General features: G+C 37.5%; 1 protein-coding gene across 9 annotated transcripts in view; it reads left to right on the top strand.

Moving 5' to 3' along the window:
* Positions 1-26,372, top strand: part of NAALADL2 (N-acetylated alpha-linked acidic dipeptidase like 2) — a 455,965-nt gene that overhangs the window by 239,420 nt on the left and 190,173 nt on the right. For all 9 annotated transcript variants that reach the window (XM_065073810.1, XM_065073811.1, XM_065073809.1 and 6 more), the window contains one exon: positions 19,089-19,208. In XM_065073810.1, coding sequence (XP_064929882.1) covers positions 19,089-19,208 — 120 coding nt within the window. The remainder of the gene's footprint in view (positions 1-19,088; positions 19,209-26,372) is intronic.

Raw genomic sequence — 26,372 nt, 5'->3', positions numbered from 1 at the left:
GTAGCTCGTCCAAAATACTTCTATGCTTTGTGAATATCTTAATACTTATAGCATATCAGTTACTGGATTTCTAACATTGAAATGAACTTTTGTGTGTTTTCCTTTTGTTTGTGCTAGTTTTTGCCCATAGCACTATTGATAACATGTAATGCACTGTGGAAATCTTGTAATGAGTCAAAATTGGGAAAGCTGCATGATGCTCACTAACTCATTTTAAGAACTATCAATATATTTTCAAACTTTGGACTGTAGGGGGGAAAAAAATTACAAACGGGCTGGAAGAAAGTCAGATCCTTAAGTTTCTCATCATGAAGCCTACAGGCTTCAGCTTCTCTTTCTTAAAAGCATTGTAGCTTTTTAGTCCAAGGGATTTATTCCAGAGAGGAGAAGGAATGGAGTTGTTCTCCTTTGAGAGAGACTTCTCTCCATCTCCTGTTTTTGTGTAGCTTACCTGCCTACTTTTCAGATTGAGTGTCATGGTCATTGTCTCCGTACAGTCCCTGTTCTGGGGCTCTGTCAACCCAACAGCTTCAGGTTAAGGTTTGTTGCTCAGAAGTGAAAGGGTGATTCTTAGCCTACATGATGTATGCCTTAACTTTTCCATGGACAAGCAAAATGTACTAATTAATGGGTTTGGCTTCTCTCATCACTTAGAAACTCAGTATGTAATGTTGTAACAAGATAGAAGTACAGCTGTGGCCTTTGAGATTTAGTTCATGAAAATAAATGTGTTGCTAACAAATTCATCAGATTAAAGGAAATCCAGTGTTCCGGGAAAAATCATTGATGTTATTACCAGCGACACATGTACCACTTCCAGTTTTATTTCAAGGCAGTTTTCTCTGTGATTGAGTTCTGGAGAAATGAGGACCATGCACACTGCATTGTACTTGTCACTAGGGGTGTATCTTAGTTTTGGCAGGACTCAAAGTTTGTACTTGAGCCAAAGAATGACTCTCTGCACACAGTTTTACAATCAGTGTTTTGAGGTACCTAGCAAACTCACAAAACTTCAGACATTTTCTTCTGTTCTTCAGAAAGTCTACTTGAAGTGTCCTTAGATCTAGAGCTTCGCCTAAAAGGGAAATTTCCTTATTTGTTTAGGCTACGGATTGTAGGTAGTGATCTAACCTTCTGGACTTTCAATCCTACACAGTAATCTCTACTATTTAAACTAATGGAAGTAGGAGAACTTTAAATGAGCAGAGGCAGGTGGTGGCTGTTGCTAGGTTCAGTTCTCAGAGGATGACTTGATTGCTCACATTGGAGCTACAAGTTCTATGCTTTGAATATCTTGCAGTGGGTTGTAATTGCAAATCATGAGGGTTTTCCTATAAAAAGTTATTCTTGTAACAGCTACTCATAATCTGAATAATTTTCTTTCAAATGTGACACATCATTAGTAGAAAATTTCTATTGTGTGTCACATAATCAGGTTGAATTGCTAATATTGCTTTGTTGCTGCTGCTTCATTGTATCTCATTTGTATATTTGGTTTGCTAGAAGTTCAGGCAAATAAAACCATTAAATTCTAGCAGTTTGCCTATCAGCAGAGCTGCAGCTCTACCTTCATGTTGACAAGGTTATTTGTAGAATAGCAAGACTCATTTTCTTTGACCACCTGTCATGTCCATTTGTCATACGGCCATTGTGTATGAGCCATCCAATTTGTACTTTCTGGTAACAGTCTAAACAGCATTTGTGAGTAAAAATTTGAGCATTTGTGATCTGAAATCTACTTCAAAAATCTACTTAGTGCCATTGTGATGGATGGTACACTTTAATACTTCTTTATAATTCATCAGGCCCTGAAAAGGTGATACTGTTTACCCATCATGGTGACAGGCAGGGCAGCCTACAGTTCTGGAGAGAGCTGCTAGTTGGGTTTGAAATAGATATTGCAGCAGTTATGTAAATAGTATATTGTAGACTAGGTCAGTCTAGAGAAAGAAATGACATATATGAGAACGAAAAAATATCAGCTACCTTTTGTAGAGTTTAAACCTTTTGTCTGCGTGATGAGTACAGGAAAGCCAGTCTGATCAACAGTGTACATATTTAAAGGGAGATTACATTGCATTGAATTTATGTGCTAAAGCAAAATATCTTGTCAAACAGTATCTAGCTGGTCTCCCAGTGAGTCTAGTGTACAGTGAATCCAAATGTGCTGCTCCTGACTTCATGGCACACGGTCATCTGGGAGCTGTGGCTGCATGTGGAGGGATGAGCTGGGAAGCCATTGACAAGGTGTATGTGAACCCCCGAAGATCCAGCATCCTCCTTTCAGCATCACATTGGTAGGTACTGTCAGTGTAAGTGCATCTTGTAGCCCATCTGTTACCGCCCACAGCTCTGATCCCTGAGCATAGGGAAGTGTAAGAAAGGAGACATCTGGACTGGAAGCACAGCAGAAGGCTGGTGTTACTTGGGTCATCTGGGTGGTTGGTTTAGAGCAGGGATACCAGGTACAGTGAACTTCAGGAAGAAACAAACATTGAGTTTTGGTGTCACAGCATTCATCTGCCATGTTCCCTGCTTCTTTAGCAACTGTAAAGAGAAAATCGTAGCAGACATAATAGTTGGTGTGTTGGGACAACATTCAAGGACAGAATAATTAAAGCAAAATGAAGATTGTATTTACTTTATATTCTCTGATTTTCTGTAGTTAATATTTGTGTGACCTGATATTTTCCTCGCATTCCTTCCACTTTAAATTTATCACTCTTTGCTTTATGGAATATTAAGGAAATTTTGACAATCATAAATCTGCTTTCAGACATTAAACAGATACTTAGTGTCCTCCGTTATATGGCATTGCCTCATGCTACACTATATTCTTCTGCATCTTCAGCAATAGCTGGCTGGCGAATGCACCAAATCCCTCTTTGTTCCTTTGCTGTTCCTCCATCATGGACACTCCCAGGAAGCCCAGCAAACCTCACTTTCCTTTCCTCTGGACCTCACACACTGGAAGGCCTGTGTTGGTTCAGGAAAGGAGCACCACAAATACTGACACATTCTTGAAATGAGAGTGCATTTGCCAGCAGGGATTTGTTGGTTTCATGGCCAGAAATGAATCCTCATCATCTCTAAGGCAGTTCTCACAACACCTGACCATGTCTCGTGTCTACTTGGACCCCTCCTCTGCCCCTGTGCCCTGATGGCTTGGACTCCTCCGCTATGTTACCTTACTTCCCTGCTATCATCCATGTTCCCTGATTGATTCTACCCGTTTTTTGTTCAAAGTGTCTGCTGACTTTAGGCATTTATACTCCTATATCAGTGTGATATCTTTGATTAGTTTTGGAGGGGCCTCAGGGAGCAGACAAGTGAGAATGCTGAGTGTTGCTTCTACCTACAATATGCAGAAGAGATTCCCTACATCTGTTGCTAGCATGTCAGCCTGCTCTGGTTCATTTGTTTTGGTGACATTTTCTCAGCTAAATGAGAACCCACCACAGAGATTAATGCCATCTGAAGCAATACGAGAAGCGCAAATCCATCTGTTAAGCTCACTCAAAAATATTCCCACCATTCTTCAATCCAGGCAAGATAGGAATAAAGGAAGCAGAACTAAGATCGCTGACAGATCCTCTTTCACAAGGAGGAGGGCTTGCTCACTTCTTATCAGATATCCCACTGTCTTAAGGCTGTGCTGAGATGCCTTCTCTTCCCATCCATCCTCTTCTTTCCCACGTCCTTCACTCTGCAGGAGGATGGAAATCTTCCTCTCTCCTCTCCTACCAGTTCCTCCAATGTTTCCCACTCATTGTGGGCTCCTCACCCGTGTGCCCTACGGTCCCCTCCCCTCGCTGCCAGGGTTTCCCAGTGCTGCAGCTCTCTGTATTTTTAGCTCTGAACCAAAAGGTTACAAGTTCCTCTGGAGGGACAATGCATCAGGAAGTCCTTAACCCAACAGCTTGCTTTCATTTGATTTGGTTTGATTGTGCTGGAAATGTGATTACTGCACCCTTATTATCTTTTATCTTCCCTCTAGCTAGTCAGTGGTAATTTCCTTAACAATATTTCTGAATTAAGATTGGTGTCAGCGGGTTGGTTTTAGAAAATTTTAAAATCTTCCCAGGTTATTTTTATCCTCAGGCAAAATTTCCAAATGAGCCTTCTGCAGCATGCTCACTTGCACATCTTGAATCCTAAAGGCAGAGAGTGCATATAATTTAGATTAAATAATCACAGTATCTCACCCTAAGTCTTTCAGTCATTTTTGATGGCACATTGGTGCAAAATATCAAGCTAGAGGGAATCTTGATACATGTGTGAATTTAATTATTTTAGGCATGCCAATTTAGTTCATTATTATCTTTATTAACATTTTCTAAGATTTCTTCTCTGCAGAGACATGTACTTGCTAAAATGAATCCCTAGCAACTGAAATCAGTTTGCAGATGGTTAGGGCTATAGGTTGAATAACACATACATGCAAATGAGAAGAATCACATGATTTTGGTAACATTTAGACATTTTAGAGGAGCTTTATTTATCTTTTATTTATAGAAGAGTTTCTCAGAAACCTCTTCCACAAATAATCATAATTTAGACCACTGCTCTGCATACCAAGTAAGCACAGTGAATTTTCAAGACAATCCCACTAAGAATATGGATTTTAGAATAGACTTGACCTTTAAACAGAAAACAACATTCAACATTAACTACAGCATAGCTGCCACTCCATTAGAATTAGATATAGAAAGCTGTGAAATGCAATGTGAGGGTTATATAATTTAAAATTGCAGTCAAGGATTACAAAAATGATCATTGAAGAGATGTCCTGCAGAATATCCTGTCAGTTTTCTGTCATATGTCACATAGCCATTCATAAATAAAGTTGTGCACTTCCCTAAAAATAATAGTAGTTCGTATTGCACAAAAGCTTGGTTAATATTGCTGTGCACAATTTTTGTATCATTGAAGAGCAGGGTTTCAAAGATGAGATGGCTATTGCAGCAGAACCTTTTCTGTTTTATAATTGTGAGTCAATAGTAGACTAATGTTTTACTAATAAAATAGTAGTAACGACATTTTAGTAATAATGTCATTAATAATGAGATTTTTTAAAATTAAAAAAAGGCAAAAGGTGAGGCATCTTGATATATACATATATATAGCAGATCACTGAGCATTTCCGTGCCATTCCACATAATCACCTAAAGGCATTTTTCAGTGAGGCCACTGTAAAATATTTCAGAGGGAGCAATGTTGAACAACAAACATTATTTATATTCCAATTGAATGGTAAAACTAAAGGGTGCAAATACTGGGAAGTAGGAAGTGGATTTGGTGCTTTATTCACATTTTAGTGCAAATAAAATTCCTATTGAAAGCAATGGGAATTACATCATTTTTAAGCAGAGTTGAATTTTGTCTGTTAGTAGTCACTGTGAGAGAATACAACTGGAAGTAACTTCTGTAAATGCATGGATCTGTAAGAAATATTTTTCTCCTTAATTATTTTATTGTATAATTTAGACCCGCTAAGTTGCAATCACCTCTGCAGTTCAGTAGATATGTAGGTCGATACCCACCCAGTCCGTTGTCTTTCATGCCCACTGTTTGTTAATGGCGTGTGGTTCAAACCTGGACACAAAGATACTTCAAGTCACATGGAAATCTTTCTGCCAAATCACAAGGCACATTTTGCTTGGGTGGTGCCAGCTTATCAGCTCCCTGTAGTTTCTTTTACATCTTCCTGGTAAATGTGAACCTACCTACAACATACCTGTGTTTCTTCTGTTGAAGTCCACAAAGGCAATATCTTCCTCAGAAGAGTAATTCAAAGAAAAAAGCCACTTCTGCTGTGAGCTGTTTAGTTTGGTTTGGGGGATCTTTTTCTTCTAAATTTCTCTAGTGTTTTGAAGGTTCAAAACTGCCTTGAAGGGACTTTGCTTACACTAAAAACAAAAACAAAGACTTTCTTCAATGGAGAGAGTATAAAGCAGTTATTATCAGCTTTTAAAAAAAGCTAGGATGAGAAAAACAACATGAAAAACCCCCACCCTGCTACTGATATAATGAGAAAAATAACAAAACATTTTTGTATTTATATAATACTCAATCCTTGCCTGTAAAATTACTTCTATAACTTCAATGTTAAAAAAAAAAAGTAGTTTAATGCATAAACAATAAAGCACTGCTAAGAGTGCTACTCAACTTTGTGATAGTTATGAGTAAAATACAATATCAATTACACTATTGTTTTTTCTTGGTTTTTTTTTAGTTTAGGTTTGAGAAAGAGAAGCAATTCCTGAAACCTTTTAAGGAACATTAGCAATATAAAAGCTTCTGTAGTTGGAGGCAGATTACATGTTACCATGTCTACACATGCCGTACCTGGGAGCACAGCCATGAAATCCTGACCCTGGCGGTCCCAGGTGTCAGTCAGTCATCCATGAGAATATGGGTTAATCACTGTAATAAAAGAAATTAAAATCAAAACCAGACCCCTGCTTTTCTGACATACTGCACTTGATTATTTTTGAAAATAAATAAAACGTCTAAATAATGGTGGTTTCTCTTGTGAATTAGAGCTGGCAGCTGAAAAGACGCAGGAGCGACTGTTCTAATCATTGATGCAGCAAGATCAATCTTATCAATTGAAACCTTAGCAATGTGTCTTATCTTAGGAGTTATCTCTATTTACCAGTATAACTTTTACAGTCAATATTGAACAACACTTTGTCAAAATCTTTAAAATTTATTTTCATTTTTTTCTATATGTAAAAATATCAGCTTATTGAATGCTTTTCTACAGGGCCCCTTTTTTTTCATTGTTAAGGTTTTTTTAATATTTTGAAATGAAAGTAGCACTGAGAATCCAAAACAAGTCTGCAGATTTCCTGTCTCTGTGTTAGGATGTGGTGATTTGAAGTCCAAATACAATTTTCTAAGCTGATCCCTCGAAAGAGTGGGAATATGTTCTTACTTAAAAAAAAAAAAAACAGCATACAGGACAGGATTTAAATGTAATCTAAACCAGTTATGGATAAAACTGCCATTATATGAATAATTTGGTAAGGGACAGATTTTAGCAGCTTGTCTGACTTCTTTGTTGAAGAATTCTGGCATAAAAGAGCAAAGGACGAACATCTTTAGAGGTTCAGAGCTTTCAGGAATGCTCTAAACCTGGACGCAGAGCCTTAGCAGTAAGAAAGACCAAAAAGAGAAGGTCTCTCTCAGAGAAAACACTTTGAAGCAAGTGTCTTTTGAAAGGCTTTCAGAGCAGGATGAAAAAATGTGCAGCTCTGATACAGCTAGTTGAAAAAAAAAAAACTGTAAGAACTGATTTCTTAAAAATGTTAATAATAATAATAATAATAATAAAGACACAGTTACTAACCATAGGCAAGTCTAAGTTTGGTATCCAGGTACAGTTGGCAGAAGTGCGTTGAGTGTGTATATGAACTAACAAAATTCCAGAGCCTGTTCACTGGCTGCACTAGAATGTCCTGAGAAAAAGCTTTTGTTCAGAATTTCGCTTTTAAGGTGGTTGGACATAGAGCTTTTCTGACTGTGCCCACCAGCTGCAACCCCAGGAGAGAAGTGTCTGCTTAGAAATAATAAAAAACCAAACACAAACAAACAAACACCACCCCCCCCCCCCACAATCAGTGCAAACTAAACCGAGCTGAAAATACGTTGATCTTCCCTTTTTTTAGAATTAGGTATTCCTGATTTTTTTTTCTGCCTGATAAGCTGTCTCTTCCATTAAAATCAAATAAATCTCATGTCTAATACCTCATGTAATGAATATTAGTTACTGTGTTTATCTCATTCATTAGTAGGGCCTTAATGTGAATTAATCATGAGATATATCAGTTCTATCCTCATAATTATTTCTTATGTTTCTGTGCTCTGCAGTTCAAAGAGAAGGTGACTAATCAATCACCAACTTGTGACTGGCCCAAGAGTGGGTGTGCGGGAGAAAGAAGTTGCTTGAAGGCATTTATCTTCCTTCCCCTGAATTATGTTACCATATAGAGTTAGTCTTGTCTCCTGTAAGATTCAGTGCTTCACGCTGATGTCTTCAAGGGGCAGACAGAGGTGAATAAGGATAGAAGAGGTCTGGCAACGGCTTCAGCTGCTAGAGCATAAAGCTGCTTAAATGTGCAAGAAAGCTCCTGCTGCACTGTCATCCAGGAGAGACGTTTCTCCTACAGCAGGTCAATGCTTGCCAGGCACGATCTTTACTTGGGGAGTATTTTAGAGGGTGAAATAGTACGAAAAGCTAGAAATTATACTAACAGCAAAAGAATCGCTATATCATTCTTCTAAGCAAACATTTTATTCAAAAAAGTTTTTCATGTTTTGTCCATGTTCTCATTTTACCTATAAAATTCTTACATCTTCAGGATAGAAGAAAATATTATAATCATGTAATGACAGAAACTAGAAGTCTAGGATTAGAAAGTATATCACTGTGGACAGAGTTAGGCTCAGGATCTGGTGTGTAAGACTGACTCAGTTCAGGTTTTACCCTGATGATCTTATTGCTGCTCTGTTGATGCCTGTAGAGTGGGTTTGCCTGAAATAAACTTTCATAATTTTTCAGTTTTCTCTGCAAACAATGAGGATGATTTCTTCACAATGTATAGTCTTTGTAGAGTGAGCACCAAAAATGGAAGGATAAATCAGGAAATATGGAGGGAACCTCTTCAGTAGGGGTGTTACAACTAGTAAATGTTTTTAATGATGACCATGGTGCATTCTTTGTGTCATCTGTTGCATTTAGTCTTTTCCTATTGCTCAAGTATATTCCCTGTTTTCATTGGTGTGCTTTTCTTGTATCTGAATCAATTTGTAATTTTAGAATATACTTTTCCCTCATCTTTATCTAAAGAGGTAATATAGAGACCTATGCATCTATGTAATGACTTAAAATAACAAAAATCCCATCAGATAGGAAGGATGTCATTTGCCTTTCCACAACTGCATGTTTTCTTCTCCAGATTTGCTAAAATGATGCCTTGCCACTCAGATTTGTGTTTACTGCACCATGTGGTTGGGCATCTCTGATTATGTTCAAGCACTTATAGCAAGGGCTTTAAGTACTCTGTGAAAAAGCATTTATTATACTCTGAAAAATAGAGTTCTCACTGACATTTCTGAAAATCCAAGTGTTCTCTTGATGCAGTGGATGACCTCCTCTTATACCTACGTGTCTTTATCTGCATATTTGAAGTGGATGTCTGTTTTATTTTTCTATATCTATGTACCTGCGGTAACAACTTATGTTTTAGGTGTTTGTATAGCAAGCATGCATAGAAATACAGCTAGCCTGTGCATTTCAGTACATTATGGATGCAGTAATTTGAGAGTTGATTGGGAAACAGGAAAATCACATTGTTTCAAAATGCGTTCAGAATTGTAGGAAAAATGGGAAACCTGAAAATTGCAAGGCTATTTTCCTAGTTATTTCTGTTCTAACACAGACTAACTACAAATGAAACAATTGAACAAAGGTGAAATGCTTTCTCTAGGAAATTAAGATATCAAATGTGTTATAGTTGTAAAATGAAATATTTCTGTTTTACTTGAAAATAATCAAAAGCACTTCCTTGTAAAATTTCACTGCAGTTGACACACATTCTGTCTTTGATAAAATAAGCAGTGTTTGCATTCACAGGACATTATTCTTATGACTTGTTGCTTCAGACAGGAGATGACTTTCCTTCTCTAGATGTAGGTGCAAACTCACGTTTCACTGTTTTTCACTTTGCGCCTCAGAACAGATGTGGATGAACGTGCCTGGGGCCGACAGGTTTGCTGCAGCCTGCGGAACCTGTTTGTATATAAAGCCTTTCTAGGCACCCTCTGTAAGCTGCACTTATCTTCTTGGAAGACTTAATGGTTGTAGCTGCTATAGGAGAGAATGCCTGTTTTTATTCAATATATGATAGCAAAGCCATTGAAAGAGGATGGTCTGAGGCCTCTGGGCTTGATTTTTTTTTTCCCTCTCATTCTTCGTGTTTGGGATGGCAAATCCAACCTCTGCCTCACCGCAGTCTGGCCTTGAGAACTGGTTGAGTTCTGACATAATGGGACTGGGTTCTGGCATAAAGCCATTTCACGGGAAATTTTAAAGCCAGGTTTAAATCACGCTATTAATAATTTACTATGTACACATGTAGTTCATTATTTATTTTTTTTAAGATTTTGCAACGCAGCTGAACAATTCTGTTTTGGTTAGTTTATCCTCAGTCTATGCTATTTGTATATGTATATTTGCATGAATAATTACCCCTGAATTAGCTAAACCAAGTAGGCTGGCAAATACAGATTACTGTTTCTTCCTAGGAAAGTATGATCAATGTGAGTTTATGCTTTAGGGACTAATGCTACTAAATATCTTTGCAGTTAAGTCTTAAGAGGAGGATGTAAATAATATTAAACACATATGAGAAAAAAATCATTAGAATTTAAAATTTTGGAACCAGTGAGGTGACAGTCAGAACTGCTTAATGAAAGTTTGAAATAAAATTTCAGATAGGGTTTTAGCCATCAAATTATATTGTGCCCTTCGGTGTTACGTAACCAAAGCAATGTACTTCCAGATTTTAAAATGAATTAATATCAATTTAATATGACTGAAAAGAAGAATTATTTATTTCATAATACTTGGAAAACTAGATTTACATCTAAATCTAAGTAGAAAAGATGAAAAATAAATATATTTGTTTAGATATCTTGCTGGATAGCATGAATTAAGTTATATTCTAGTATTAGTTTTGCCTTCTGCTAAAGGGAAACTGGAAGAATATGATTTGGGATGGGGGAAGTGTGAATGAATTAAAAGAAAGAAAAATAAAGTTGAAAGCAGATGTAGAGGAGGAGTCTAGAGGATGAGCATTGTCAACGGGGAGCTACGTCAGCTCAGTTTTATCTGGGGCTCTATGGCCATAAAACACAGAAGAGGTTCTTTTCTGTAGACTATATAAAGGCTTCAATCTTAATTCAGTCTCCCTGGAAGCTGGTAGGAAGAAAAACCCACTGTTAGCTGTAAAAAGCAAGCAAACAAGTTAAGCTTTCTAAAAGTGATACTGGAACAGTAAAAGCTTTTGGAGCAGGTGGAGCGGGATGGAGCTGTTTGAACAGCAGGCAGGATGAGGGGGAAGCAAGAGCGTGCAAAACATGTCTGTGACTGAATTCCCTCTGCAAGACCAAACTCTCTAAAAACTGAGGTTAAGGGACATTTTTCTTTTCATCTGTTTTGGTACAAATTGCAGTTTTAGCTGGCATTGTAATGCAGTGTGCAGTTTTATGTAATAAAAACTGGACACAAAGAATACTTTTTGAAAGAAACTGTGATGAATCTGTTTGAAGAGGAGTGCTTGTAGGTAAAACCACAAGATATTTAATGACTAGCTAGTTGTTTAATGAACCCACACACATGTATCTTGATATGTGGAGCAATATTGAAATTCTGTGATTTAAATCTGCCAAGACATTGTTGGTCAGGTGCATCTCATAGTATAAGTATTGTAATAGAGCAAAATGGGCTTCAGTTAATCCAGATATGTAATGATTTGCTTGTCTGGGCTCAGACAGCCTGTTCATATTCAAATTGCACAAATCATCTCTTTTTGGCTTGCTTCACATAGTTGCTTGGAAATACATTGGGTTATTATGTTTTAAGGCATAAGATGACTTTTCTCATTCCTGTTTTCAAATAAGACATAAAAAGAAGCTCAAGGAAAGGGCATTCTGGGCCACTAGATGCAGAGTTCGGTCATAAGGAGTGTCCAAATTTGGCCAGGATGGTAGGGGAATTTACTTTCAAATTTACAGTTTAGTCATTCATGGAATTCACAGAAGCATTTCTGTGTAGTTACCTCAAAATTATCTACAAGCTTCCTCCAGCAGTTTGGGAAAGTCCAAGTGTCATAGGACACTAAAAACATTGAAAGTATTATTTGCTACCAGAAGAGAGCATGCTTGGAATTTGAGGCTTTATACCGATTTTTTCATAAAGTAAATAGAGAGTGGAAAGCTTACCAGGGGATTTCAAAGATAGTGTTATTTTGAAGTTATTGTAAACAATGGAGTATTGTGTTTGCATGAAAACTGAGTTCTAAAGAAAGGAAGTTTTGTTTTATAGCAAAAGTAGCTCTATAAGAAATTACTCTTTCATGTGAATTCCTCCCCTTGAGACTACTTTAAATCTGTCACCTGTCTGAAATTCTTTCCTGATTTGTTTCTGTCTTGTATCTGACTTGCCTTTATTTTACGAAATGTTGAATGACACCTTTGGTCATGTTTTCTCAGATCTTTTCCTATTCTGATAGTACTTAGCCTAGCAACATAAACAAAATAAAACTTCGTGCACTTGCATTTGGCTTTGGGGAGTCCTAACCACAAAGGAACAAGACTGAGGTCTCCTACTCATACCAGGTGCCATTACTGTAAAATAAATGAATAATTAGGCACATTAGTTTTCAAATTCAACCTTCAGCACTTCAGTTGAACTACAGACAGTCATCAGATGACACAAAACCCACAAATGCAGCAGATCTCTCTCTGTCCCTCTTTTTTTCCTGGACCCAAGTGAAGGACAAAGTTTGGAAAGTAACTTTGAATGGTAACATATCTGTAGAAATCCAGTAAGTATAGAAAAGATGGCTATGGCTGTTTGTTTTGTGTCTGGCTTGTTCAATAGGACAATGAAGGAGACTTGGGTGGCAGCAATCACAGGGGGACAGCTGTGGTACCCTGATTATCGGATGGATGCTTTTGGCTGAAGCAGGAGCAGCAGCTCCTGTCAGAAATCACAGCAGAGTTTACACTGACAAATCATTTGGTACACTTGGGCACAGCTCCATTATCTCCCCTTTTCTTTCTTCCTTCCTTTTCTCTAATTTTAGAGAAGAGCTGGTTTTACGTTTGCCGCTTTCTTTGCATTTGTTGATGTCCAGCTTTGATCTACAGCCAGCTCGAGTTTACTTTTATGCTCTGCTGAATGCTGCCTTCAGCCTCAATTTCAGAGCTGTGCAAATAACTTATAGTGAAGTGTTTAATTAAAGTTAGCCTCATGTCCTGTTTGCACAAATACCATCTTCTCGGATACAATTTGCAAATATATTTTGGAGTTTTTACTTTAGGCAGAATGACTAGGTGAAGATTATTTACTTGTGGTTGATCATGCGCTGGATGTTTTACCTTTATTGTGTGACCGACCTGAAAATAATAGCTGAATGCTGAAGGACAAGTAAAGGGTATTGACTTGAATGAAAGAAGGGGAGGTAATAGGCCTGAACAGTTAGAAAACAGAGGTGTTGATACTCCTAGAATTACATATGTACTTTTTGGAGAAATTGTATTAATTCTGAGGAATCAGCTTTTAATATTTAGCATTTGATATTTAGTTTTCTTCAACACTTTGATTTTCTTTAGGTCATCCATTTCTGACATTGTTTTGGTGGGTAGGTCAGAACTGTTAGGAATGTGAGCTTGACTGTGCTACCAAATATCAGCTGTTTTCATAACTGCTACATCTATGGTCCTGACCTCCTGAATAGAAGCTGTTCAGCAATATGAATCAACAGATTGGTGTTTGGTAAAATATATTAATAACTGGAGGTTACTGAACTGTGGCACTAACAACAGGTAACAGTAAGAATAGGGGATTTTTGACCACAGGCATTCTGTATGCTACTTTTGGCTTTGTTCTCTGTCTAAGTTTTTATCTTTCAGATAAGAATTCTTTGAGTTTGCTCAGTACTGAGCCTTAATGTATTCTCCTAAGAAATAATAGTAAAACTATTTGCTTAGGTGTGGTACTTTTCTACCGTGGGATTCCCAGCCTTGATAGCTAGAGCAGATGCAGATAGGAGCGACCTTCTTATCTGCACTGAGTCCATCTGCATTTTGCATGTTGTGATAAACAGCCCTTCCTGGGTGTACTGGCTTTGTAGGGGTTTTTCTGTGCGTTTCTCCCTTAATCTTTTTGTACCCCTGGCAAATCAGCCACAATCAGCCTCTTAGATGGTGTGTTGGGTGCAGGTGTATAACACTATTATTAAGTTCTCTTCCTCATCCAGGTGGGTTGAATGATAATAACATGCTATGACAAACACATTTTCATTATTATTTTTGACCTATTTAACTTATTTTTTTAATTGCCTCAGGATTTGCAAAGAAAGCAAAATTCTAAAATAGCATGCAGCATCTTCAAGATGCCAGTTGGCCATGTGATTCATACAGTTATTCATACTTTTCCTTTTCCAAGACCTGTCATACTCTTTTTTCGTCCATGACTGGATGAAGTGCACTGTTTTTTCTCTTTCATTCTGGAGATAAGTAGAAGAAATTCCAGCATAGGTTCCAGTATAGGTTGGGAAATTACATATTAGAGAGCAGTGTAGGGGAAAGGGACCTGGGTGTCCTGGTAGACAACAGGATGACCATGAGCCAGCACTGTGCCCTTGTGGCCAGGAAGGCCAGTGGCATCCTGAGGTGTATTAGAAGGGGGGTGGTTAGTAGGTCAGAGAGGTTCTCCTTCCCCTCTACTCCGCCCTGGTGAGACCACATCTGGAATATTGTGTCCAGTTCTGGGCCCCTCAGTTCAAGAAGGACAGGGAACTGCTGGAGAGGGTCCAGCGTAGGGCAACGAAGACGATTAAGGGAGTGGAGCACCTCCCTTTTGAAGAAAGGCTGAGGGAGCTGGGTCTCTTTAGTTTGGAGAAGAGGAGACTGAGGGGTGACCTTATTAATGTTTATAAATATATAAAGGGTGAGTGCCACGAGGATGGAGCCAGGCTCTTCTCGGTGGCAAACAACAATAGGACAAGGGGTAATGGGATCAAGCTGGAACACAAGAGTTTCCACTTAAATTTGAGAAAAAACTTCTCAGTGAGGGTGACGGAGCACTGGAACAGGCTGCCCAGGGAGGTTGTGGAGTCTCCTTCTCTGGAGACATTCAAAACCCGTCTGGACATGTTCCTGTGCGACCTCACCTAGGCATTTCTGCTCCAGCAGGGGGATTGGACTAGATGATCTTCTTTTGAGGTCACTTCCAATCCCAAACATACTGTGATACTGTGAAATTGGGAAAAAATCCTTGACTGTCTTGATTGTGGCATTTTCAGAGTATTGTCTTTTCTGTTTTGGAGGGGTTTTATGATAGCTTGTAAGATAGAATGTTTACAACTCATTGAGCATCATTTTGGGACTTAAAAACTAATAATAAGTCTAACATAAAATAATTTACTTTTTCTAAAAATGTTTGTTTTATTACCTACCCCTACTTCATTTCATGCATGGGGGAATACTACTGAACTCCATATTGCACATTGCAATTTGTTCCTAAATAGCTGTATCTTTCAAACAGCGTAGCATGAAACAATTTGAAAAATAAGTACTTAATTCAAATGGATAAAACAACTCATTCTTTAGCAGTTTCCCAGTTTTAGCATAAGAGAATTTACCCTTGAGTATCTAAATCAAGTACACAAGTGCTCTTTTTCGATACCTTATAAAAGGATGAGTTCTCTTTTGTTTTTGAACAGAACTGTCCTACCAAAGGAACATAGTTTATCAAACATGGGCTGTTAGGGGTGGGGTATTTTGCTTTTTAAAAATCTGGAATGTGTAAAATTAGGATTATGTCACTTTGTAAGCATTTCTAAAAAAGAAAAAGCATATAAAAAGTAACGATTTTTGAATGTGTTAGGAATGTTGTGACTAAAACATACCTTCATGCATCATAAATGGACTGTACATTTCTCCGTGGATTACTGGGTGGATAGCACTCTTTGCATTCAATAGGATTCTTTAACATGATTTTAACGGTGTATTTTTTCTATATTTTATTTTATGCTAGAAGGAAAGGGTCCAATTAGTTGTGCCCCCGTATATTAAGTAAAACCCAAACTGAGTACTCTGATCTCATGTTGCTGTATAGTATTTCAGGAGAAGTTATTATTAAGTAGTACACAATATTTCGCTTTTTATTACAAATTTTACTAAAGTTCAAGTGTAGAATAAAAAAGGAAGTAGGAATATTTTTTAAAACTATTATTGTAATTTAATGTTTACCTGTTGCTTTCTAGAGTGGACTGATAAATGTCACGACTTTGCTCTGAACTATTCCAGTGGGTTATTGACTTCATTTGAGAGGGGAGAAGCCATGTTTTACTCAAGAGATTTTATTCTTTTTTTATGTCATTTTAACTCAAGTTAGATCTGAGATTAGCTGTGCAAATGTCTGGCTCCAAGGCTATATGTGATGCTACCAGGATGTGATAACTTACTTTTGCAGACACGTGCAATACTTTTACCCACGCTTCTTGAAAAAGTAAAATTAAAGGTCACAGATTTGTGATGAGAAGACAACCACTTGGAAGTTACAATGAAATATAAGCATGCAAGTACCCCTGAAGCTGGACAGTAACAAGAGGCTTAGGTCACGCTTATTTTCAGGCAAGTGCAAAAGAAAGACTTCTGCTATATTGAGCTTTGACATGCCCTTCATATGGAAGATGTGTAATGAAAGCACGTGTAATTCTTTGTTATATTATACCCAGCTGCTTTTTCATTATGTAATGTCTTCTTACATGTACTCTCATTGTATGAATGTATTTAATAGCCTTGGCATTGGGGCTTACTTTTAACGTTTGGAGCAAAGAACATGGTTTGCTGAGTGTTTGGGGCAACAGGGAGTCAAGTCCTGGTTCTCACATAATTAAAAAATGAGCTGTGCGTTTGTAGGGCCTTTCATTCTGCCTGCTCTTGCTGAGCGCTTATGTTGCCTGGGAGAGACCAGTGAGCAGCTCTTGAAGATGCAGTTTGCATCCATAAATTAACTCAGAACATCCAAGGGCAGTTGCTAAATGCATTAATAATTGTGCAAACATGTAGTTTTGTTGTTTACAGAGCGGTGGATAGCACCCTGGAGGAGTAGCCAGCAAAGATGATGTGAGGAGAAGCAGCACATGAATGTAGATGGGCAGGGATCTCATTTTCGCCCAAGCATACTGTAGAAGCAAATGGTTTGATGCTTCATTATGTTATATCTTTGTGTATTGATTTTGCCTCAGGAAAATTCAGTGTAGTTTCTCTCATACAAATGATGAAACCTCTGATTTTTCGTTTGCTTGAGGGTAAGTGGGAAAGGCATTGGGTCCAAAGGAATTAGATTAGAGGTCTCCCTAGAAGTCAGCCTAGATATAACCTCTCAAGCCATAAGACTTTTGAGACACTAATAATTATTGCACTGAAGTGTATTTATTGACACATCTATGTGTACAAATTAAAATAAAGCTGAAATCTACAGAATGAGGTAAAGTTTGTGTGAACTTCAAGGAGGTATGCTGGTTAATGCTCTTTCCTCATTTGAGGTGAACTCTTTATAACCAGAGGCATCAGATTAAGTAAATTATAAAATAGCTTCTGCTAGGATAAAAACTTCTTCACTTGATTTTATCATACTTGTCAAATATGGTGATGACATAGGGAAAAAAAACAAAACAAAACAAAACAACTAATATTGCACTTCAGCCTGTAGTCACCATTTGAATTTTCTTACAAAATAGTTGTCAGTTTCTTTAGATATTAAAAACTTAATGTGTTTCAGAAGAAACTGCATGGAGCGCAAGTTTTTCTGGTCTTGCATTTCAGCATTTGGTGTTAAATCTAATGTTTCCCTGTTCTAGAAGTGGTTTGTAATTTTGGCTGACCTTTCTAAACACTTAGTTTATACTACGGCACTGATGATACATTACAGACTTAAAAAGTTGTTAAGTGGAAAATTTATAAGGATACATTTAAGAAGATATGAACCTTGGCAACATTTTTGTATGATTTCAACTTCAATGTTAAGGTGAAAACTCAGACAAAAATATAATGGTAAATACTTTCAAAAATACCTGGGTCCAGGAATCTAGTAAAATGTCATGCATCCTATGTATCCTAAGCAACTGTTGCTAGAATTTAAATTAAATGTAAATTTTTGTGGAAATGCCCAAAATCAGAACTGTTGCCTTTGTCAATGAAGTTACCAAAACAAAACTGGAAGAGAAACATTTCTCTCTTTTACTACTCCTCTTATTTTAATTTTTAAACACTCATGTAATATTCTTGTGTCTTTTTGTATTTGTGTTTTATGTGAATACTGTGTAGGGAATTAGGAGTTCCAGAATGTCCTCAATGGTGTCATGAGAGCTTCATAACATTCTAAAATAATAATGTACAAGACTGATTATCCTCATACTTGGTCTTCTCCAGAATTTATTGCTATAAATGTGTGAGAAAAATGTCCTTGGTCCTTCTTAAATTATATATATATATAAATCCTTGAAAGCATATCTTGAAGTATTTTTCCATTACTACCAATGCTTGACATTTAATAATAACTTAGACCTTTTCTACATGTTCTTGCTGTGTCCTAGCTGAAGAGCTGACGATCTTCGTGCTTTAAACACTTTTAATTTAGTTCGAAGTGTCTCTAAATAATTTAAAAATACATATTAATAGAAAAGCTTATGCATCAGAGTGGTGTAGTCTGTTATCACTATGGTTGTCTGAGTATAATGCTTGGATAACTGATGGATTTTAAGAAAATACTTCAATAGTTAACGTAAGATCAGGAATCACATGAGACTACATAATAAAACTGTAGGTTGGTGAAGTATGTATTATCTGTACATTTTTATAGTTGACCAGTATAATCATTCACTCCTGTAATGAAATGCTTTACAAGACTGATTCCATTTAAGAAAATTAACAGAAGTAAGTTAGTATCCCTTATATGATTTTAAATACATTACTGTAGCTAATGAGGGGAAATTCTCATCAGAATCAACACCACTTATTATAACCACTGGCAAAAAAAAAAAGTGTCTTTATCAGAGCTGATGAATTGTGAATGAAAACTGCAAAGATATAAATGTGTACCTGTTAGATTGAATTTGTAAGCTCTTTATTATTACAGGTAATCCTGATAAAGAAATAGGGGTAAGATAATTGCAGAACTCTGCTCAGGTGCTTGTACTTATGCAAACAGCTTTGTTTCTGTGGAAGGAGCACCCTCAGTGATGCGTGGTTATAGGTGTAGTCTAAACTTTGCTTTCTCTTTGCAGGCAGAACTTGTTGATGTGCAGTATGGGACCGTTGAAGACTTGATCCGGATTCAAGCCACTACAAACGTCACCAAAAAAATTGCACTTTTGAAGCTAGGACAGTCACCTCTACTTTATAAGGTTAGTCAAATGCTTGTTGCACTTTGGGGTTTTTTGGTTTTGGTTGTTTTTTTTTTTTTAGTATCAAAATACCAAAACAAAGACTTTCACGTTCTTTACCAGTATACAGGATTTACTGGCATTCGGATTCTTCCTTAATACTAGCCACTTTGATCTACGGCACCTTTTATGTGTCACGGTTATTTATTTTCCTGCATATCTCACAGTACCCCAGTAGTGTCCCATAATTTCTCTGAGTGTACTATATGCCTTTTGGCAAATAAAGGAATCCCTTGAAGAAATAATAAAGCATGCCGGGGAGGTATCAGGAAGGCAACTGAGAGCAGGGATAGTTGGATCTGTGTCCACTAAAAGTGTACATATAACACTGCACTGAAATCTTTTGTTTCTGCGTAATTGTACATCGTACTTGGCCTCTGGCTCCTGCAGGTCTGTCCCGTCCCACTGAGCCCCCTGTCTGAAGCTCAGCCCTCTGGCATTGCCACGGATGTGCTGCTGCCAACACCGAGATTGTAACCAAGAGTGTACACTGAAAGGGGGACTAGACTAACACTGTCTGTGGCTTTAAGAAATGACATCATAACTTGATTTCATCATGATGTAACATAGGCTTGCTCTCTGGAGAATTTGCTTTTGCTGCCTTGGTTCTTTCTGCCATCCTTACCAGCTCAGAGGGAAGAAAGGGACTGAGAACTGGAAAAGATCATTGAGTTCTGTGGTGTTTTCTGCTCTGTAAAATGTGTCAGCAGGCTGCCCGGAGATACAGAGACAGGCATTTACTCCCCCTGCCATTAATGATCACTCACTCCTGTAAAATCACTAGGATTTACTGGACTATGGATGTGTTACCACCAGTTCAGAACAAGAACTGTGTTTATCTTCTGCTCCTTCCTTCTCCTTGGGTTGCAGTTATGTGTGGGAGCGGTGTATGTGGGTGTGTGCGTGCCTGTTCTTTCTCCTCCAACTCTAGAGCTGGCAGAGAGCGCAGAGATGGAGCTCGCTAGTCCACTTGCGCATTAGACATAGTAGAATCAACATACAAACCACATTTAGCCTCTACATGTCAAGTAACTGCCTTATATTGCAGACATTTTATAAATAAAATGCCTTATTTGCCTTTCAGAAGATACACTAGCCCAATAAATATTTGAACTATTCATTCCGAATTCACAAAAGCAATTACAAAAGAATGGTAACTCCAAATCTTATAGTTAAGAGAATCAGGATCTGCTCTGTCAACCATAAAAGGCGCAATCTGGACCACAACACAGTTTCAGAAACTAACCACTTAATGATTTTTCTATGGGAATAATATTTATCTCAATAAACATGCCATTTTCAATTGAGTAGCTTTAGCTGTTTATTTAAATTATTTAGATGCAATCTGATTACACCCGTAAAAGGTCAGTTATCGTTAGAACTTGACTGTTGTCCATCATTTCCATCATAGATCTTATACTGCATTTCACTGCAAACTGACAAAACCAATGACACAGCAGTTGGGGCTCAGAAAGTGGGAATTTGATAAAGATGAGAAGTTTGCTGTAATAGTGCTGTCTAAACTGTCTATGAGATGGACGTTTTACCCATTTAATTTGTGTTCCTGTAAGCACATAGTGAGTCTAAATTAGCAAGTAGTGCAGGCTGAAGGAGCAGGGCAAAAGGATTGGCCCTGAGGACAGAGCACATCTCAGGGACTCTTAGTTTGGGTTGACTGTAGTCTGGGCCCAAGAAGTCAATGCTCAGTGGTGTCTGAGGCCACCCCAACTCTTCTGGTGCTTCTGTGATATTCCAAAAGAATCCATTTTGCACATTCTGAGTCTGTTGCACAATATGAACCAAAGCGTGGTATGATCAGGAGATGGACTTTGAATGCACATTGTGGTCCTGAGCTAAAAATACAACTCCACAAACCTACGTTTCGTGCTCTGCTCCTGCAGGTTGAAGTTTGCCCTTTATTTTTTATTCTGTCTGAGGTTGTAAACTGTCTTTTTTTTAGAAGATAAATTGTGTCTCTTTGGCTGTGAAATAATTGTAAGCTATTAAAAGTATGAGAAAGATTGCTTTAAACAGCAAGTCCTGCTGGTTTAAATGGGCCCAGTATCTCACCACTGAATCCACTTTTTGTATCTTCTTTTCCCCTAATTTTTATGTTTCTGAACATATTGAGTCTCACATTTCTATTTCAGCAGATACTTCCCTCTGCCTATATTTTCCTTATCTCTCTCTTCCATGTGCTTGGTTTTACATCACATTAAAACACAACACTAGTTCATAACAGAGCTGTCGCTATACATATATTTTTACTGATTTTCTTCCTAATTTAGGTATTTAACTTGTATTTTTCACATTTTAATGTTCTTTAGTTTCTCATTATTATTACTTTATATTATACAAATACTTCACTCTGGATTCGGGTCTTGTTTCTACAGATCCTGCACTGAGGCTTCATCTTCATAACACAGTTTCTAATCATGTCTTTATTTTTCAGCTTTGCGTTTTCTCTTGCATGGGTATGCTTTTTGCCTCTCTTTTACTACCATCATCAACTACTGCTTTTCATGTATTTTTCCTATTTTCCCCTTTTGTGTTTTTTTAATTAATCTCGACTGTTCTTTCTCTCTGTATTGAGTCCAATGGAAAAAGCCTGAATGTAATAATAAACTGCTGCTGGCAGAAAGATTTTCGTGGAAACTGAACAACATTTCTGTAGTCTTTATGTCACATTAACAGAAGGAATTATGTGCTGGTAGAAAACAGCTTGATATGCAAGAGAGTAATTTATAGAAATAAGCCCAAGTGATGGAAATGTGAATATTTGGAAAAAATAATTGTGTTACTGACAATATTTTTGCTGTAGAGGTTTAGTTCAGTATTTTATGGAGGCTGGATATGGTACGAACATTGGGGGACAATCAAGGTTGAGAATAATTTGGAACTTCTACTTTCGGTTTTTCAGACTGGACCCATCTCTCATGTCTTCAGACACACTGAAACAACAGGCAGGGTTCAGAGCTTATAGTAACTTGGAAATTGACTATACAGGCAATTTGGAATATACAGAAAAACCTGAAGTTAATGTACTCTTAGAATATGCAGTTGAATCCTTAATGAGAAAGAATTCTGATTAAATTTGGTGAGGTACATAAATTTAAGTTGCTTTGTGAGAACAAGATTTGTAGAAATCTGACCTTAGTTTATGTAATAGAATATGATTTTCAGATTTTATTTGGAGTATTGTATCTCTGTCCCACTGAAACAAAACATTGTATCTGATCAGGGCAAGAGGGGTGGCAGTTACGGCAGGGGGTACCTTTCCTGGAGTATAAGCACAGACACATCTCAACCCCTTAAGCTGGACCTTTGCAAACTGAGAGTATCTTACTACAGCCGCATAAATTATACATGTGAAAAGAAAGAGCATGTACCCTACCTTTATAGCAGGGTAAAATGTCAAAAAGAGCATTGACTCCAGGGGGAAAAAAAAACAAAAACACCACAGGTCTTACATTACTGTGAAGAAAAAAGCATAAGGATGTATATTAATGTATATATAAATCACAGATTGGAGTGGAGGTTTAGAAAGGGGTGTTGCCATTGATATGGCACTATTAAGATCCATAAGGGAGCAAGACTCTGTTATAAAATGAATATTAGAAGTGGGAGAAAAGAATGGTAGAAATGCTTCAAGGGCTGGAGCAAATTATAGTATGGCAAGGGCAGAGTCATTTTCAAATGAAACTGAAAGGTTTAGGAACTTACTGCTGCCAGCACCTGCAGTGACCATTTTCTATACCAGCACAAACTAAGCCAGGGGACTGAGAAGTGAAGAGTATGGGGGAGTGCTGAGATGCCATGGCTTGGTAGAGCTATGATGCTACTAATCTTTGACTGAAGGGCATGGTGCTGAATAACTGACCAAAGGAAAAATTTTGAACTACTGTGGTTACTACTAAATGGATCTCATGACTAGTCTGAGACACTTGTAAGAGTTGGCTTGTTTCTGAATAAAGAGGGGACTGGATTAAGGAAGAAGAAAAACTTCCTTAAGGAGAAAGCTGAAGTGAGACAAATGCAGGACAGAAGTGAAGCGCAACTTCTGGCATTAAGTACCATAAACAAAGGTAGATACTTGCCTCCTCACACCCTCAGACTGGAAGTGACTGCCTCCTTGTATTCTGGCTAGAAGGAAAATTTGGTTTTTGGTGCAACTTAGGTAATTTGGATCACTGGTGAACCTGAGGCACCATTTGCATACAGGAGGTCAGAGCAGACTCCTCCCTGATGTCTTTGAATCAGGAGGAAACATAAATGTGGAGAAAGATGATGATTTTTATTACTAGTGATTAAGCAAATCACTTCTGTGACGTAGAACACCTTCTTGAGAAAGAGCAACTTGAGTTGCCTGCTGCGTTTGTAGACAAGAAACATATTCTAATAGTATAAAATGTGTGGTGACAGAAAGATTGATGAAATCACCTCACCATCACCCAGCTCCTCTGCCATAAAACTCATCTATGTCACCACTGTGAGCACATTAAAGAAGCCAGAGGAGGCTTTTTTTTTCAGAGAGAACTGCACAGCAGTTTCAATATCCAGCCTCTGGAAATACCATCACTGGATTCATTTTTTGAAAAGTGTTGTGAGTCTTGATCATGATTTAATCTTTTTGGGTTGAGATTCAAGAAAAAGCTGTAATTTCTGTCCTAAATTAACTTTTAATAGAGTAACAAAAGCCCTGAAGGCCAAACCACTTCATCTTTAAAATGTTCACATATTAACATTTTTTCCACATCCATTAAATGAAGATGTTGTTCTAATGTGTAAATATCTATATTTATTTTAATAATTTACTGCCTTCATAAATATTCATAAAATTGCTTTTTAACTGTCATGAAGTTTAGAAATGTGGATACTTGCATGTTTATGCAGAGGTTATTGGCAAGCACTTACGGATAAGGATTTACTAAATGGAAAATATTAAAGATCCCCAGAATAAAGGCAATTTGCAAAAAGGCTTCTATTTAATAACTGTGTTAGTTTTAAATAAGTTTACTTTGGAAAAAGCTATTTCACTTTTCTATTTTCTACACTTTTCTTTCTTTTTGTCTGGTACGTTTTATGGCTATCACATGTAACTGTGAAGATTACATTTTAAATCTCCATTTAACTTGGAGTCTCTCTCTCCTTCCATCCCTTCCTCCTTCCTGATATATATATATACAGGTATATATGTGTGTATACGTATGTACAGATAAATATAGGCGTACAGAGTGTATATATATGAATATATATATATAAAAACTGTCTTGACCAAAATGTTTTTTTAAGGAACTTCAACGCCCTACATATGTTCTGTTTTTAAGGACACTGTTGTTTTTGTTTGGTTTGTTGGAGGTGTTGTTTTGTTTATTTGTTTGTTGTTGTGTTTTGTTTTCCTCTAGTAGAATGGAATTTTTTTCCAAGGCTCCTTAAATCTCTATATACCCATTTCCAATGTGAGTGCTATGCAATTTTTAAGGATATTGTATCCCTTCCCTTCTTGAAAATTCAAGCCATAGGTATAGGTAGTATGGATAAAAGTTATAGAAGCTCTTCTAGGCAGTATGAAGAATTTATAAGGGGTGGAGTAGGAGAAAAGCAATTGATATCTGGGAGGAAGCATAACTGTAGCATAACTTGTCAATATTCTCAAGTAATTAACACTTTGGTTTTGATTATTACTTATTTCCTTTTTGATTACAAACTCCTGGATTTGTTTGAATGGAAGGAGAAATGTGCTATTAGCAGAATAAATGAGGGGACATGTAAATTAATGAGCAAAAGTAGGTATTGATTATTCTGCATTTCTGATGCCACGGAATTTTGCAGTCCCAGCTGTCGTTCCTGTTCTCTCTTCTGCTCTGATACAGAAGGTCCTGAAGTCCTACTGCTGAATCAAACACTGAATTCTTAGCTACTCGACTGTCTTTAATAACACTGAACACTTAATTTTCTCTTGGGAAAATAATTCTAAATATTCATATACTCAATTGGGTGTTTAATTGCACATTCACTACATATATTAAATGCATCCTTTGAAAAATTAGTCTAGCTCCCATTATGAATCGCTGTTTCCTGAGGGAAAGGGCTGACCATTTTATAGCAGATCTCCTCCTTTGTAGTACAATGGGCTTAAATTGAGTGAGAGAATAAATGGCTTCCATTCAAAAATGGAGGATGGCCTACTCATAAAATTTTCATTCTGGGGTTCTCTGAAGCTCTTGTCAGATTTTAGAGGTGTAAAACCCAAGCATAATTTTCTATTTTATCAAGCCCTTAAAAAGTGAGTAGTAGATGCAATCATCCAATTTACTGTCTGAGTGCTATGTCCTGATAAATGGTGCAAAGTCAAGTGAAATGGCTTTGCTGTGAGGCAGTTGTCTGAGGCAGAGCTGAGTAAAGAAATCCATTGCCTCAATTTGTACCTCAGAGCCCTAAATCCACACAGCTGATCAGATATTTGTGTGCAGGGCAATAGGAAAGACTTACACACTTTGTCTTTCCATCATAAAGTATAAACCTTTTAAATTTTCTCTTTCTGCAGATGCCCTAGTTGTGCTTCTGAAAGTGATCTTGGCACTTTTTCTGCTGCTTGTGTACGGAATTATAGGCACCTCTTTCTACCCGAGCTGCTAATTGAGCTGGCCCTTCAGGTTAGATCAGCTTGGACTTCACAAAAGAGCTATCGACAGACAAATTATCTGGACCTTTTTCACCTTACGTGTTTCCAGCACATACTGTTTGATTTCAACAGCAGCTGAGAAACAGAAAATGGAAGATACAGGAGCTTTGATTAGAGATGAGGAGTGAATATATAAAATCTCGTCCTGCCAGAACAAGTCTATCTGCCTTTAGGTCCTTTGTGTCAGCCCCTGGACCGGGTGAAGCAATGCAATCCGTGCCATCAATCTGCAGGACTGCCCACTTGAGCAACTCAGCAAAGGGTAATTACAGGCCAGTACTGTACGGGCCACTTGTTTTCTACTTTGCAGAACAGAGACTAGAGGAAAACATCTTTATTCTGGCAACAAGTGGTTTTATAAGTACCCGCCTCGTTCTGTAGTAGGTTTGAATTCTATGGCATGTTCTGTAATAGTTACTATAGTTATTACATTAAAAGGA

The sequence above is a fragment of the Columba livia genome, chromosome 9 (genome assembly GCF_036013475.1).
Source record: "Columba livia isolate bColLiv1 breed racing homer chromosome 9, bColLiv1.pat.W.v2, whole genome shotgun sequence".
NCBI lineage: Eukaryota > Metazoa > Chordata > Aves > Columbiformes > Columbidae > Columba > Columba livia.
Note: the sequence above shows the minus strand (reverse complement) of the source record. Positions and strands in the feature narration are given on the sequence as shown.